Source organism: Manis pentadactyla, chromosome 15 (genome assembly GCF_030020395.1).
Source record: "Manis pentadactyla isolate mManPen7 chromosome 15, mManPen7.hap1, whole genome shotgun sequence".
NCBI lineage: Eukaryota > Metazoa > Chordata > Mammalia > Pholidota > Manidae > Manis > Manis pentadactyla.
Genome location: NC_080033.1, coordinates 81,791,109 through 81,806,026, shown reverse-complemented (window position 1 = coordinate 81,806,026; position 14,918 = coordinate 81,791,109). Strand labels below are relative to the sequence as shown.

The 14,918-nt window shown below is 46.9% G+C and overlaps 1 protein-coding gene across 3 annotated transcripts in view; it reads left to right on the top strand.

Moving 5' to 3' along the window:
- The window catches only part of KLHDC4 (kelch domain containing 4), a 66,754-nt gene that overhangs the window by 45,269 nt on the left and 6,567 nt on the right, over window positions 1-14,918 (top strand). For all 3 annotated transcript variants that reach the window (XM_036924200.2, XM_036924201.2, XM_036924203.2), the window contains 2 exons: window positions 8,321-8,413; window positions 11,970-12,129. In XM_036924200.2, the coding sequence (XP_036780095.2) occupies window positions 8,321-8,413; window positions 11,970-12,129 (253 nt within the window). The remainder of the gene's footprint in view (window positions 1-8,320; window positions 8,414-11,969; window positions 12,130-14,918) is intronic.

The following is a 14,918-nucleotide window of genomic DNA, read 5'->3' as shown; positions in this document are numbered from 1 at the left end:
TCTTGGTTTCATTGATTTTTGCTATTGTTTTATTCTTCTCAATTTTATTTATTTCTTCTCTGATCTTTATTATGTCCCTCCTTCTGCTGACCTTAGGCCTCATCTGTTCTTCTTTTTCCAATTTCGATAATTGTGACATTAGACCATTCATTTGGGATTGCTCTTCCTTTTTTAAATATGCTTGGATTGCTATATACTTTCCTCTTAAGACTGCTTTTGCTGTGTCCCACAGAAGTTGGGGCTTAGTGTTGTTGTTGTCATTTGTTTCCATATATTGCTGGATCTCCATTTTGATTTGGTCATTGATCCATTGATTATTTAGGAGCATGTTGTTAAGCCTCCATGTGTTCGTGAGCCTCTTTGCTTTCTTTGTACAGTTTATTTCTAGTTTTATGCCTTTGTGGTCTGAAAAGTTGGTTGGTAGGATTTCAATCTTTTGGAATTTTCTGAGGCTCTTTTTGTGGCCTAGTATGTGGTCTATTCTGGAGAATGTTCCATGTGCACTTGAGAAGAATGTATATCCCGCTGCTTTTGGATGTAGAGTTCTATAGATGTCTATTAGGTCCATCTGCTCTACTGTGTTGTTCAGTGCTTCCGTGTCCTTACTTATTTTCTGCCCAGTGGATCTATCCTTTGGGGTGAGTGGTGTGTTGAAGTCTCCTAGAATGAATGCATTGCAGTCTATATCCCCCTTTAGTTCTGTTAGTATTTGTTTCACATATGCTGGTGCTCCTGTGTTGGGTGCATATATATTTAGAATGGTTATATCCTCTTGTTTGACTGAGCCCTTTATCATTATGTAGTGTCCTTCTTTATCTTTTGTTACTTTCTTTGTTTTGAAGTCTATTTTGTCTGATATTAGTACTGCAACCCCTGCTTTCTTCTCACTGTTGTTTGCTTGAAATATGTTTTTCCATCCCTTGACTTTTAGTCTGTACGTGTCTTTGGGTTTGAGGTGAGTTTCTTGTAAGCAGCATATAGATGGGTCTTGCTTTTTTATCCATTCTGTTACTCTGTGTCTTTTGATTGGTGCATTCAACCCATTAACATTTAGGGTGGCTATTGAAAGATATGTACTTATTGCCATTGCAGGCTTTAAATTCGTGGTTACCAAAGGTTCAAGGTTAGCCTCTTTAGTATCTTACTGCCTAACTTAGCTCGCTTATTGAGCTGTTATATACACTGTCTGGAGATTCTTTTCTTCTCTCCCTTCTTGTTCCTCCTCCTCGATTCTTCATATGTTGGGTGTTTTGTGCTGTGCTCTTTCTAGGAGTGCTCCCATCTAGAGCAGTCCCTGTAAGATGTTCTGTAGAGGTGGTTTGTGGAAAGCAAATTCCCTCAGCTTTTGTTTGTCTGGGAATTGTTTAATCCCACCGTCATATTTGAATGATAGTCGTGCTGGATACAGTATCCTTGGTTCAAGGCCCTTCTGTTTCATTGTATTAAATATATCATGCCATTCTCTTCTGGCCTGTAGGGTTTCTGTTGAGAAATCTGACGTTAGCCTGATGGGTTTCCCTTTATAGGTGACCTTTTTCTCTCTAGCTGCCTTTAACACTCTTTCCTTGTCCTTGATCTTTGCCATTTTAATTATTATGTGTCTTGGTGTTGCCCTTCTTGGATCCTTTCTGTTGGGGGTTCTGTGTATTTCCGTGGTCTGTTTGATTACTTCCTCCCCCAGTGTGGGGAAGTTTTCAGCAATTATTTCTTCTAAGATACTTTCCATCTCTTTGCCTCTCTCTTCTTCTTCTGGGACCCCTATAATACGGATATTGCTCCTTTTAGATTGGTCACACAGTTCTCTTAATATTGTTTCATTCCTGGAGATCCTTTTGTCTCTCTCTATGTCAGCTTCCATGCGTTCCTGTTCTCTGATTTCAATTCCATCAATGGCCTCTTGCATTCTATCCATTCTGCTTATAAACCCTTCCAGAGTTTGTTTCATTTCTGCGATCTCCTTTCTGGCATCTGTGATCTCTTTCCGGACTTCATCCCATTTTTCTTGCGTATTTCTCTGCATCTCTGTCAGCATGTTTATGATTCTTATTTTGAATTCTTTGTCAGGAAGACTGGTTAGGTCTGTCTCCTTCTCTGGTGTTGTCTCTGTGATCTTTGTCTGCCTGTAGCTTTGCCTTTTCATGGTGATAGGAATAGTCTGCAGAACTGGGACGAGTGACGGCTGGAAGGACTTCCTTTCTTGTTGGTTTGTGGCCCTCCTCTCCTGGGAGAACAGCGGCCTCTAGTGGCTTGTGCTGCGCAGCTGCGCGCAGACAGGGTTTCTGCTTCCTGCCCGGCTGCTATGGAGTTAATCTCCGCTGTTGCTGTGGGCGTGGCCTGGCTCGGGCAGCTACTCCAAAATGGTGGAGTCGCGTTGGAGCAGGAGCTGCTGGGAGGCTATTTATCTCCGTAAGGGGCCTCCCTGCTCCCTGCAGCCCAGGGGTTAGGGTGCCCAGAGGTCCCGGATTCCCTACCTCTGGATTAAGTGGCCCGCCCTGCCCCTTTAAGACTTCCAAAAAGCACCCGCCAAAACAAAACAACGACCACAAAAAAAAACAAGAAAAAAAAAATTTTTTTAATTAAAAAAAAAAAATTTTTATTAAAAAAAAAAAAAAAAAGGTGGTCGTTCGTTTTTCTTTATTCTCCGGTGCCAGCCTCAGGCCTCTGCTCACCGGTCTTTCTGCCCTGTTTCCCTAATATTGGGGTCCCTGTCCCTTTAAGACTTCCAAACAGCGCTCGCCAAAACAAAGCAGCAAAAAAGCAAAAAAAAAAAAATGGTCGCGCGCTTTTCTTATGTCCTCTGTCGCCCAGCCTCCAGTGCCTGCTCACTGTTCTTGCTGCCCTGTTTTCCCAGTATCGAGGGCCCTGCACTCTGGCCCGGATGGCTGGGGCTGGGTGTTCGGCAGCCCTGGGCTCCGTCTCCCTCCCGCTCTGCCTGCTCTTCTCCCGCCGGGAGCTGGGGGGAGGGGCGCTCGGCTCCCGCGGGGCCGGGGCTTGTATCTTACCCCCTTCGCGAGGCGCTGGGTTCTCTCAGGTGCGGATGTGGTCTGGATATTGTCCTGTGTCCTCTGGTCTTTATTCTAGGAAGGGTTGTCTTTGTTATATTTTCATAGATATATGTTGTTTTGGGAGGAGATTTCCGCTGCTCTACTCACGCCGCCATCTTCCGCCCCCCCCAAGTTTCTTATTATTAATTATATTAGCTGTAAGGTTTTTATAGTCTTTATCAAGTTCAAAAAGTTCCCCTCTATTCCTAGTTTATGGAGAGTTTTTATCATGAATGGGTATTAGATTTTGTCAGATGCTTTTTCTGCATCTGTTGATATGATCATGTAGTTTTTCTTTTTTAGTTGGTTGATGTGATGGGTTATATTAATTGGTTTTCAAATGTTGGACCAGCCTTGCAAATCCTGGGATGAATCCCACTTCATCCCATAGTGTATGATTCATTTATCCTTTTTTGGGGATTCAATTTATTAAGATTCTCTTGAGGATTTTTGCATCTATCTTCATGAGAGATTGGTCTTTAGTCTTCTTGTGGTGTTTTTGTCTGGTTTTGGTATTAAGGTGATACTGGCCCCTTAGGATGAGTTAGGAAGTGTTCCCTCTGCTTCTATCCTCTGAAAGAGAGTGTGGCAGTGTAATTTCTTCCTTAAGTGTTTGGTAGAATTCACCATTGAGCCCATCTGGGCCTTGTGCTTTCTGTTTTGGAAGGTAATTAAATATTGAGTCAATTTCCTTAATAGATAGAGGTCTGTTCAGATTGTTTTATTTCTTCTCCTACGTGTGTTGGCAAATTGTCTCTCAAGGAATTGGTCCATTTCATCTAGGTTATCCAGTCTGTGGGCAGTCCTTTACTATCCTTTTGATTTCCATGGGATCTGTAGTGATAGCCCTCCCTCATTTCTGGTAGTAGCTATTTGTGTCCTCTTCTTTGTTAGCTTGGCTAGAGGCTTGTTGGCTTTATACACCTTTTCAAAGAATCAGCTTTTGGTTTTATTGATTTTCTCTATCGATTTCCTGTTTTCAGTTTCATTAATTTCTGCTCTAATTCTTATTTCTTTCTTCTACTTACTTTGAGTTTAATTTCCTCCTCTTTCTCCAGCTTCCTGAGTTGGAAACCTAGATTACTAATTTTAGATCTTTTTTCTAGTATGTGCATTAAGTCCTATAAATCTCCCTCTGAGCACTGCTTTTGCTGAATCCCACAAATCTGATAAGTTGTGTTTTCATTTTCATTTAGTTCAAAATATTTTAAAATTCCTCTTGATATTTCTTCTTTGACCATGTGTTATTTATAAGTGTGTTCTTTAATCTCCACATATTGGGGGGGTTTCCAGTTCTCTTTCTGGTACTCATTTTTGTTCCTTTAAATTTGTTATGGTGTGTGATCTGCCCAGCATGTGCTCTATCTTGGTAAATGTTCTATGTGAGCTGGAAGAGAATGTGCATTCTGTTCCTGCTGGATGAAGGGTCTGTGGATGTCAGTTATATCGGTTGACTGGTGGTGTTGAGTTCAGCTATATCCTTACTGATTTCTGCTTGCTCTGTCTGTCCGTTTTTGAGAGGGGCCACTGAATTCTCCACCTACAGTTGATCCTTGCAAAATGCAGGAGTTAGAGGTGCCAACCCCTCCTGCAATCAAAGATCCCATTTATAACTTGGCTAACCACTAATAGCTTACTGTTGGCCAGAAGCCTTACTGATGAAACAGCTAATTAACACATATTCTATATGCTATACATATTATATGCTATATTCTTTAATAAGTTACAGGAAAAATGTTTTTCAAATTGTCACAAATCTCCAAAAGTTTTCCAATATATTTATTGAAAAAAAAGATCTATGTCTAAGTGGATCCTTGCAGTCCAAACCCGTGTTGTCAAGGGTTCGCTGTATGATAATCGATTCATCTATCTCTCCTTCCAGTGTTAGTAGTTTTTGCCTCACCTACTTTGACACTCTGTTCTTAGGTGCATACATGTTAAGAATTATGTCTTTTTAGATAATTGACCCCTTTATGATTTAATTTTGTAATGCCCTTTTTAATCCCTGATAACGTTCCTTGTTTTGAAGTCTGATTTGTCCGAGGTTAATTTTTCTGTTCTTGCTTTGATTAGTGTCAGCACTTGTTCTTAGCGTTGCTCTTGTTCTTTGTTCTTATATTTATCTTTGCTCTTGTTGTTTGTTTCTGTGTTTATCTTTCACTCTTTTTTTTTTCTTTTGTGGCTTTAATTGAGCATTTATATGATTCCATTTTCTCTCCTTTCTTAGCATATCAATTATACTTACAGTTTTTACTTTTTTAGGTGGTTGCCTACAGTTTGCAATATACATTTACAACTAATCCAAGCCCACTTTCAAATAATGCTATGCCACTTAATTAGTAATGTTCTTACAATAGCAAAATAATCCTAATTTCTTTGTAGCATTGCCTTCATTCATTTCACTTATATATAAATGTACATAACTGTGTGTGTTTAAAACACACATTATCTAATACATTGTTGCAATTATTTTGAATGAACTATTGTCTGTTAGATCAATTAAGAAGAAAAGTTCTATTCCTTCTTCCATGTGCTTCCTTTCTTTATGTAGATCCAAGTTCCTGACCTTCATTATTTTTATTTTGTCTAAAGAATTTTTGACCTTTCTTTTAAGGCAGGTCTCCTGGCAACAAATTCCGTGATTTTTGTTTGTCTGAGACAGTGCTCTGCCCTCGCTTTGGGAGGATGCTTTTGCAGAGGACAGAATTCTAGGCTGGTGGTGTCTCCCTTAACAGTTTCCCTCTGTTCTCTTCTTGTGCGGCCCTGGGGAGCTCAGGTGTGAGCCTGACCTCTCCCCCTGCACAGGTCCCAGGTGCCCCGCGGCCCCTCTCAAGGCCTCTCCATGTCTGTGATTCTCAGGAGTTTGGAAATGGTGCGTCTGCAGGGAGCTTTCTTGGCACGCGTCCTGCTTGGTGTTCTCTGAGCTTCCTTCCTCTGTAGCTTGGTGTCCATCTGGGGGAAGTCCTCAGTCTTTAATGGCTCAGGTGTTTCTCCTGTTCTTTCTCTTTCTTCTCCTGGCGTCCCCACCATGTGCAGGGACACTGTCTGTACTTGTCTTACAGACCTTGAAGGTTCTTTCTCCCAGTGTTCGTTCTCCTTGGTGTTGGTCTTTGAGACGTCCTGTGCTCAGAGCTTTTTCCCACAGCCTGTCTAGTGTGCTAGTGAGCCCCTCCGAGGCGTTCTTCACTTCTGTTCCAGTGTCCTTAATCTCTCGTGTTTTCCTCGGGTTCGTCAGTAGAGTCTCCGTCTGGTCACATTGTCGTGTGTTCTCGTGTGGTGTACACTTGATCCATTAGAGCCCTCAGCAGATGTTAGTAACAGTTCTGAATTCCTGGTCTGATAGTCCCAGCATCCTTGCGTGTCTGGGTTTGGGGCTTGCTCTCTCTCTTCAAATCGTGTTTTTGCCCTTCAGTATGCCTTGTAGTTTTTTCCCAGTAGCAGGGCATGATGTACCCATTCAGAGGAGCTGTGGTGAACTGGCCCCTAGAGGGAGGGGAGGAGGTGGGGCGGCGGAGGGAGGCAGTCCGCAGTCCCGAGGTGAGTGCCCGTCCTCGGGAAGCCTGTGCCTCTCCACTGTGATCTTCACGAGGGCTTCTCAGTCCTTTCCTCCCCTGAGGGACTGGATGGCTGGAGCCAGCTGGCCGCAGGCATTCCTCTTCCCTGTGGGGGTCAGGCTCTGGTAACTGGTTTCCCTGGGGGGCAGCTTTGTTGAGAGCAGAGTGCTCTGGGGTGTTTCTGAATGGCCCCTGGTCCTCTCCCGCTGCTGGAAGCAGGTGGGGCTTCTTTTTGGTGTTTGCTGTGGGAATCTGGCCATCTCCTGGAGGTGAATCTCACAGCATTGAGGGGCACCCTGGACTTTCTCACTGCCTTGTCCTCATGGGATCTAGCAGTTAACCCACAGTTCTGTGCCTTCCGCCTGGCACTGGTTCCCCTGGCAGTTTCTGCTGGTGAGTCTCTGCTGCGGAACTGTGATCCTTGTTCCCCCGTCTGTTTCTGATTTGCAGGGCAGCAGTTTGACCTGTGTCCTGCGCTCTCTTGTGGGTCCACAGAGAGTTGTTGGATTTTCAGTCTGTTCAGTCTTTTACTTGTTAGAACAGGTTGGTGACTTCAAAGCTCTTTGTGTGCTGAACCAGAAATTGGAAGTCCCTCTTATGGTTTTTTATTGCTGTGTGTATCAGTTTTATTAAGACATAATTATATTTAATAAAATCTGTACCTTTTAGGTGTACAGGTAGATGAGTGTCAGCTGGTAGATATCCACCACCGTACTCTAGCCAGACGCTTCCACCGCAGAAAGTTCCCTGCCTGCTGCAGTACCCGTGCCGTCCGCTTCTCCTAACCTCTGACTCCAGGCAGCTGTTGTCACCGTAGATTAACTGGAGTTTTTGGGAATCTCATAGAAGTGGAGTCACACAGCACAGCGTCTTCCTGCAGCCGCTGAGTCAAGGCCGGAGGCCTGTCCATACTGTAGTGTGGGCACAGACGGTTCCTCCAGTTTGTTCAGTTCCGAATAAGGCTTCTCTCAATGTGCGGGTGAGGGGGGACTTTGTACGCACATGTGTTTTCACATCGCAGTAAATATCTGATGTCATGTTGCTGGGGTGTATGTGAAGTCTGTGTTTCATGTTGTAAGAAATTGTTACCACAGTTGCTCTGTGTCAGGCCCTCCCCAGTGCACCGGGGGTGAGCGCACACCAGGTGCTGCCTGGCTACCTTGACACTTGGTCCTGTTTTGTGTTTGGGGCACTGTGCTGGTGTATGGTTGGAGTGCATCGTGGGTTGGATTTAACTAAAAAACTGACAACAAATGATGTTGAGCATCTTTGCATGATTTTATAGGCCATTTTTGTGTTTTTTTCCCATTATCTCTTTTGTGAACTTTCTGCTCAGATCTTTGGCCTATAATTTTATTGGGGTGTTTATCTTATTAATAGTAGCTTAGTAAGAATTCTATATATGTTCTAGATGTCAGGCATTTGTCACATACAAATATGTCAGATACTTTGCAAAAATATTTGTCCAAGTCTGTCATTTGCCACTTTATGTTTTCTGGTGTATTTTGAAGAGCCACTGTTTTTATTTTGCTGGAGGCCCGTTAGTGATGTTCAGCCTGAGAAATCCTATGTCCCTGAGGTTCCTGCTCATCCTGGGTGCTTCCCGCGGCCAGCTGGGCTCGGGGAGGTTGGGGTAGCTTACGGTCAGGTCGGATGGTGCGCGGTACTGTGAAACAGATCTTGTGTAAGAAGTGGTCTTTTCTTTCTTTTTTCCCATTTTAGATCAACAGGAGGTCCTTCAGGTCGGAGTGGGCATCGGATGGTAGCCTGGAAGAGACAGCTGGTCCTCTTTGGCGGCTTCCATGAGAGCACAAGGTCGGTACAAAAGCACGATCTTTCTTTCTGGAGCAGAAAGGAGTGGGCGTTTTATGGGGAGACCTGTTCTAAGTATGTGTGGAAATGCTGCCCACCCCTGAAAACCACGGCCAGGTGACGGGCGTGCAGCTTGGGCAGCTGCACGGGCCTTGGCTCAGTAGCACCCTGAGCCTGGTTTAATGGAGTGCTTGGTAAGTCTGGGTGCTGGGCCCCACCCTCCAGTTTCCGGCTCAGCAGGCCTGGCATGCGGCCCAAGAGTCTGCCTATCTGCAAGCAGGCAGGTGCTGATGGTACTGGCCAGGGCCCCCCTTTGAGAGCGACTGGGCTAAAAGAGTTTAGAACGCCTCCATGTTGGGCACGCAAGCGGTAGCCTGCATTCCGTCGTGGTGTCAGAGCGGGGCCTCTGTTGTCCTTTGTGGCTGCAAGCCAGGGTGTGTTCCTGGCCAGGCCAGTGGCTCTGTTTTGAGCCTGTCGCCTGCACAGATGCCCTCCCACATGCCTGTAGCTCAGTCCAGGGAAACAAGACACAGTGAACAGGTTAGCATGCCCGTCACCCTTGTGGTGCAGCCATGCTGTGGGTGAAGCGCCTGGACCGTGGTGCAGCCTGGGCGTGGGCCTCTCTGGGCCTGTGAAACAGCTTGCTTGCCAGCTCACCAGTCGCTGTAGCCTTTTCATCACATTATGGATCCAGTTGCACGTTTTTCTGGTAATTTCTGGCTCGTGAACCTAAGTCTTGCATGAATGTGAAGAAGGAGGTTTGGGTGAGTTAGGAGTATGGGTCCCAGTTTCTTGACAGCCCCACCTGAGGCTGAGCCCTGTGGTCCTCACCATGGGGAGGACAGCCTGAGCTGTTGTAAGGATTTATACCTAAGGGAGCATTGTTTATATTTATTCTTGACACTTTCTGTTAAAACAAGTAACTTTCACTCGCAGACATGGGGATTCGTGAGTTTGTGAGTGTGTTAATTCAGCACCTACTGTGTGGGTGAGTGAGCCACACAACCCCTCCTCCCCGGACTCAGGTTATAAAATGAGTTCCTTGCTATAGTGGTTGTAACTTGAAACCATTTCAGAATCAGAATTTTTCAAAACCCTTGTCATCCTGTTACCATGTTTAAATGTATTGCTTATGAACTATTTCAAACTTAGAGAATAAATGAAAATACTAGAACAGATACCTGTGTAGTGAACATGCAAATTAAACAAATTAGTTTGACTTTAAAACACTGAGTAACAGTTGCTGCTTATCTTATGTGCAGGATGGAATTTTTGCTGAAAATCTGCACTGTGAAATCTGAAAAAACAGTAGAACAGGGAGAAGCCTTTTAACAACCACCAGCCCATGTACCCCTCAGGATGTGTTAAATGCCCCCGCCCTGAAATTCATGTGGTTCCCTTGTCTTCCGGCTGGGGACGCGTCCTGTCCCACTGGTGCCGGGGTTCTGCACGGAGCCGCAGAATGAGCTTAGCAAACACTCAAGGCAGGAGAGCAAGGCACAGGCTTTTATTTGGAGATAAAGTGAGAGAACAGAGCTCCCGGCTCACGCCAGGAGGGGACAGGAAAGGCTGTGGTTGGCTCGTCGTCTAGGGGTTTTATGCGTGGTTGAGGATTTTCAGGAATGGGGGTAAAGGGCTAGGGCTGCAGACTTGTTGAGTGGTCCCACAATGCTCATTTTTGATGAGTAACAGAAGAAATTTGCTACTCTGATTCTTTCTCAGGATAGCAGTTTCCCTCTGGGAGTATGTCAGTTAAGACCACCTGCCCTGTCCAACCAAGGTGGGCTGGGTTGTTGCCTGTTTGCTGAAGTGTGTTAAGAATCTTACTTCTTAACTTCTTGGGCCGTTTATAGTTGGGCTTGCTTATTACTAAATTAGTCTTTTTCCTGGGTTGCAGATTACTTGGTGAGGATCAGAGAAGGAAATACAGCACATAGGTACGATTAAACTAAGCTGGGCCTTTTAGCAGGCAAAGGTAAATTTTACAGTGTCATGATCTAATTGATCCAGTGAAGTCACGGGTTATGCTGAGACACTTCTCTTTATCTGCAGAACACTCAGCATTCCAGGCCAAGTTGCTCCTGGCCTTTTGAGCTTTAACTGATCCCACTGAAGATGTCTATATTCCTAGTTTGGTATCTTTACCCTAGAGAATTAGTGTGACTCTGACTGTGTGTAATGCTTAACACAGAGTTTTGATAGGGACTTCGTCGCACCTTGCTACATTGTCCTGACTAATTATCTTGCTCTGCTTTTTCTCTGGAGAGCTTCACCCTACTCTGCCTCAGTCTGCAGTCTCTGTCTCAACAGTGCCCTGCCTTGCCCAGCAGTCTAGGGCCTAGCAGAGCGAACTAGCCTTGCGCCAGCTCCCTTCCGAGGTGACCCTTCTGGCTGTGCTGTAGAGAGCCCTGCTTGGGTCACCGAATGCAGTGTGAGATCAAAGTCGCCCAGACTTGTGATGGTGCTTCTCACCTCCTCTGTGTTTTCTTCTTTAAAAAAATCAGTTCTAGCTCTCTACTTGAATACCTGGAGAGCACCTCTGTGGGTGAAATTGTAATATCTCCAGAGTATCTCACCTGCTTTGGTGTATCTGCGTATCGTCCGGCACCCGAGGGTGGAGACGAGTACAGCTTTAGTGCATTTGCATCATTCCTCGGGCGGAGAGTTCGTCTCCATATTAGTGGGTAATTACCTGGGCAAGTGGGGCTTATCTGTACCCGAGACGTGAGGGGGAGGGCCGGCTTTTGCTTCTACTGGCTTCTTCCAGAGCAGAGAGGAAAGACGGCCCTCAACCGCAGCTTATGAGCAATAAATGGATTTTAAACTTTATTTCTCCCTTTGACTGATTTCATTTTTCAGAGGTATTTTGCCCCAGGATTTCCTCTCCCTGGACTTAACAACCTCTGTTCATGGGGTGTAGTTCCGACCCTTGGCTTCGCCCACAGTGGTCTGTTAGAGACCCCGTCGGGACATGGCCTTGTCTGTGCACTTGGGGCCGCGCTCCGAAGGGCCCGTCTGTGTCTCGAGTCCTTTGCTATTCAAGTCCCAGCCGCACGAAGCAGGCTGTGCCCCTGGAACGCCTCGGCCGCGGCCTCTTGGCTGTCGTCTGGCCTTGGAGACCCAGAGGATTTGTCTCTGGGATCTTACAGTTTAAGGGGTACCCCCACCCCCCCAGCCCAGTTTCTCCTCACAGCCCTTGCCAAGCTGTAAATATCTCTGTTCTGAGTATTCTTGTAGGTTCATTGTTAAGTTTGAAATTACACTCGTAGTGACCTGATACAATTATTTACAAGGTTGAGATTTTGTAAGCTGTGTAAGGCAAAATGGTGTAACTCTCAGATTAAAGACTTCCAGATCCAGTCAAATCTCCATACTTCTGCGGGCTGGCAATATTTCTAGTTTTCAAAAGCAAACTCATGTGTTTGCAGTCCCTTCATAGGAATCTTCACCTTAAATAAACCAGTAACAGAACAAATGATAGCATGTTTGCCTTTAGTTTAAGTCAGGTTCGCTTTTTAATGTCATTGCCTTTCTGTTTGTGTTACTTCATTGTGACCAGAGATTACATCTATTACAACGACCTATATGCCTTTAACCTGGACACGTTCACGTGGGGCAAGCTGTGCCCGTCGGGGACCGGGCCCACACCCAGATCGGGCTGCCAGATGTCTGTCACCCCCCAGGGCAGCATCATCATCTATGGGGGCTACTCAAAACAGGTAAGAAGAGTAGGGACTAGACTTCTGTCTCTTTCCTTCCAGTCTCACTGATAGTGAGAACTTTCAAATCAGATTGCACGTGAGTTTAATATAAACAGTTCTTTCTTCTGGTTTAGAAATGCACGGAGTTAGTGTTGATCTACTCTTTTATGAACATATTAAGAGTTTTACAGCCATGTTATATTCTAATCCACATCCCCGAAAATGCTGCAGTGTGAATAAGTCCATATTCTGGGGGTCTTGATTCCTAAGCAGTGGATACTAGCTAGTGTGTAGTGCTCCCGTATAGAATATACACAGCTTACTCTTTCTCTTTTTGTCGACATGCAGTGCAGGCCTGAGGCTGTGAATGGTTTTGCATATGCATTCCTTGGTGCATGTGCCCTGGAGGCCTGTAAGTTTATGGCATGCTTCTCCCCGCAGTGTGCCCACTGCACGCACAGGCACTCCTCAAACATACAGGCCAGTTTGCTTCCATTTGTCCCTGGTGGGCACCTTGTTTTGACTGTCATGATAAGCTGCTCTGAGCATTCTTGTGCAGGTCATTATGTGGCTGCACATTTTGATTTCTCCTGGGGAGACATGGAGGAGCAGACTTGCTGGGTCACAGAGTGAGCGTCGTCAGCTCGATTCATGGGAGCTGTCCGCCTCTTCCCAAAGCTGTCACACCGAGCGTCCAGAGCAGTGGTTGTCCCACATCCTTGCCAATACTTGGTGGTGTCAGTCTGCTTATTTTCAGCCTCTCTAGTGGATATGTAGCATCTCAGTGTGGTTTTAATTCTCAGTTCCCTGGGGTGAAACAGGACATCTGACTCTGTGGCTGAGCTGGTCACCTGTGTGTGGTCAGGACGACTAGGGCTGGGAAGGTGCCCTGTAGCTGGGAAGTGTCCCGCGACCTCCTCCTTCCACACCCCTCCCATCCCAGGGAGCACGAGGCCCTGCAGCCCAGGAAAGGCGGAACCGACTTGTTTTCTGCAGTTGTGAACTGCCCAGGCCTCACCTAGCTGATAGTCAGGAGGGCATGAAAAACAGCTGGTGTGGCGAAGGCTGTGCGGAGTGCCCGGATCTAATGCTTTATCACAGCAGATGCTTTGCTGAGTCAAATGGGATGTGAACAGTGAAAGCTTATTAAGCTGATGCCACTCGAATCAAAGTATTGCCTAGTTCTCAACAGCTGCTATTTTCCAGCTGGACACACCAACCCCTGTGGGTGAGTGAGTCCAAACACTTTTGGCGTCTGAATTTCAGCGAAAAGCTTATCTGTTTGGAACACTGGGGACTTACCAGAACTGGGGAAGAGCTGAGTTGTGGATGCTGTGGGTATTGAAAAGTGTCAGACTCAGTAGGCGGCACAGAGTAACAGAGATGGTTTTGCTTGGCCCCAACCGAACGCCCTCCCGGGCCCGGCGTCACCACTGCCAGGGGCTGTCTGGTGGCCTGCAGGGCGGCGGGCCAGGAGCAGTGCCCTTAGACCTGGCTGGGGCAGCCTGTGGAGCAGAGCCTTAACTCAGGCCGGCTGAGAAGTACCGCCTCTTTTGTACTTTACAGGAGGTCCAGCCGGGGATCGTGGCCGTCACCATGTAAATCCAGGGCAACCAGGGCAAAATTCTGATAACTTTATGAAACAGACCTCCTGCTGGCCGAGATGCTGAGGGTGTCTGGAAGCCGTCAGCAGAGTTGGCAAGCTGGGGGAGGAGGCAGCGTGCCCTCTCCTCTGCTCCGGACACGGGAGCCAGGAACTGTAGGCGTGATTTAAAGGGGCTCACCCCGCCAGTCTGGAGGGCATGTCTGGCGCACTCAGGTCAAGGCGTTTCTGTCAGACCACAGTACAGCGCAGCAGAGCCACCTCCTCCCCCACTGCCCCTGCGGTGTGGCCAGCAGGCCCCCTGCTCTGGCGGTCAGTGTGTTGCCATGTTTTGGCTCCCAGGACTAGAGCGCCGGGGGACCTGTGGCGGACAGCAGGGCTGCTGGAGCTCTGTCCCCCTGCCGCCCCCTGCCCACACCCGGCATTTCTCTGGAAGCTACAGAGCACTTGCTTGCTGGTGGAGTCCTGCCTGGCACAGCAGCCCCGCGTTTTGATGCGTTGGTGAGGCTGCTCTAAGTGGCCCTGGAAAAGCTGGTTTCCTGAAGATAGTCCCCTGTTCAGTCCTTTTCATTTTCTTTCACCTTGACCCGGTTGCAGCTGCTTTGTGTGGAACCTTCCCCACCCTTTGGGGGTGAACTTGGGAAGGCCCCAGAGAGCAGACGTGAGATGGAGAGTGTGTGGGGGGGCAAATCTGCTGCAGTGCAGGGTCTGGGCTCGCCTCAGAGCCGTCACTGCCCCTTTCAGGGACTGGATGCCACTAAAACCGGGGGTCTGGGGTGGCTGGGGCTGTCTATGCCCTGGCAGTGGACTGAGTCCATCTCTGAGTGTTAAGGCTGAGGGAGCTGGAGCACCGAGCGCCCATATGGGCGTGAGGAGAGACTCCGTGCTGCCGAGGAGGGCGGTGTGCACAGCCTGGTGCCTGACCCTGGAGTCTTGTGATTTTCAGAGAGAATGGGTTGTTTTTCAACTGACCTTACAACACTTACATTTCTCTTGAATGTCTTTAGATTCCGCTAATACTGTATTAGACATGAGTGGAGAGGTAAATCCTCTCTGAAGCACGCTCCCAAGTTAACGCAGTGTGGCATGAATGTCAGCTCTCGTGAGCCTCAAGGGCTCATCCTTAGAGAAAAGCTGTGAGACCCTTTGCAGAGCTTTGCAGCCCTAGACAGAAGGTTGACATCTCCAAAAATTCATGCAGAAG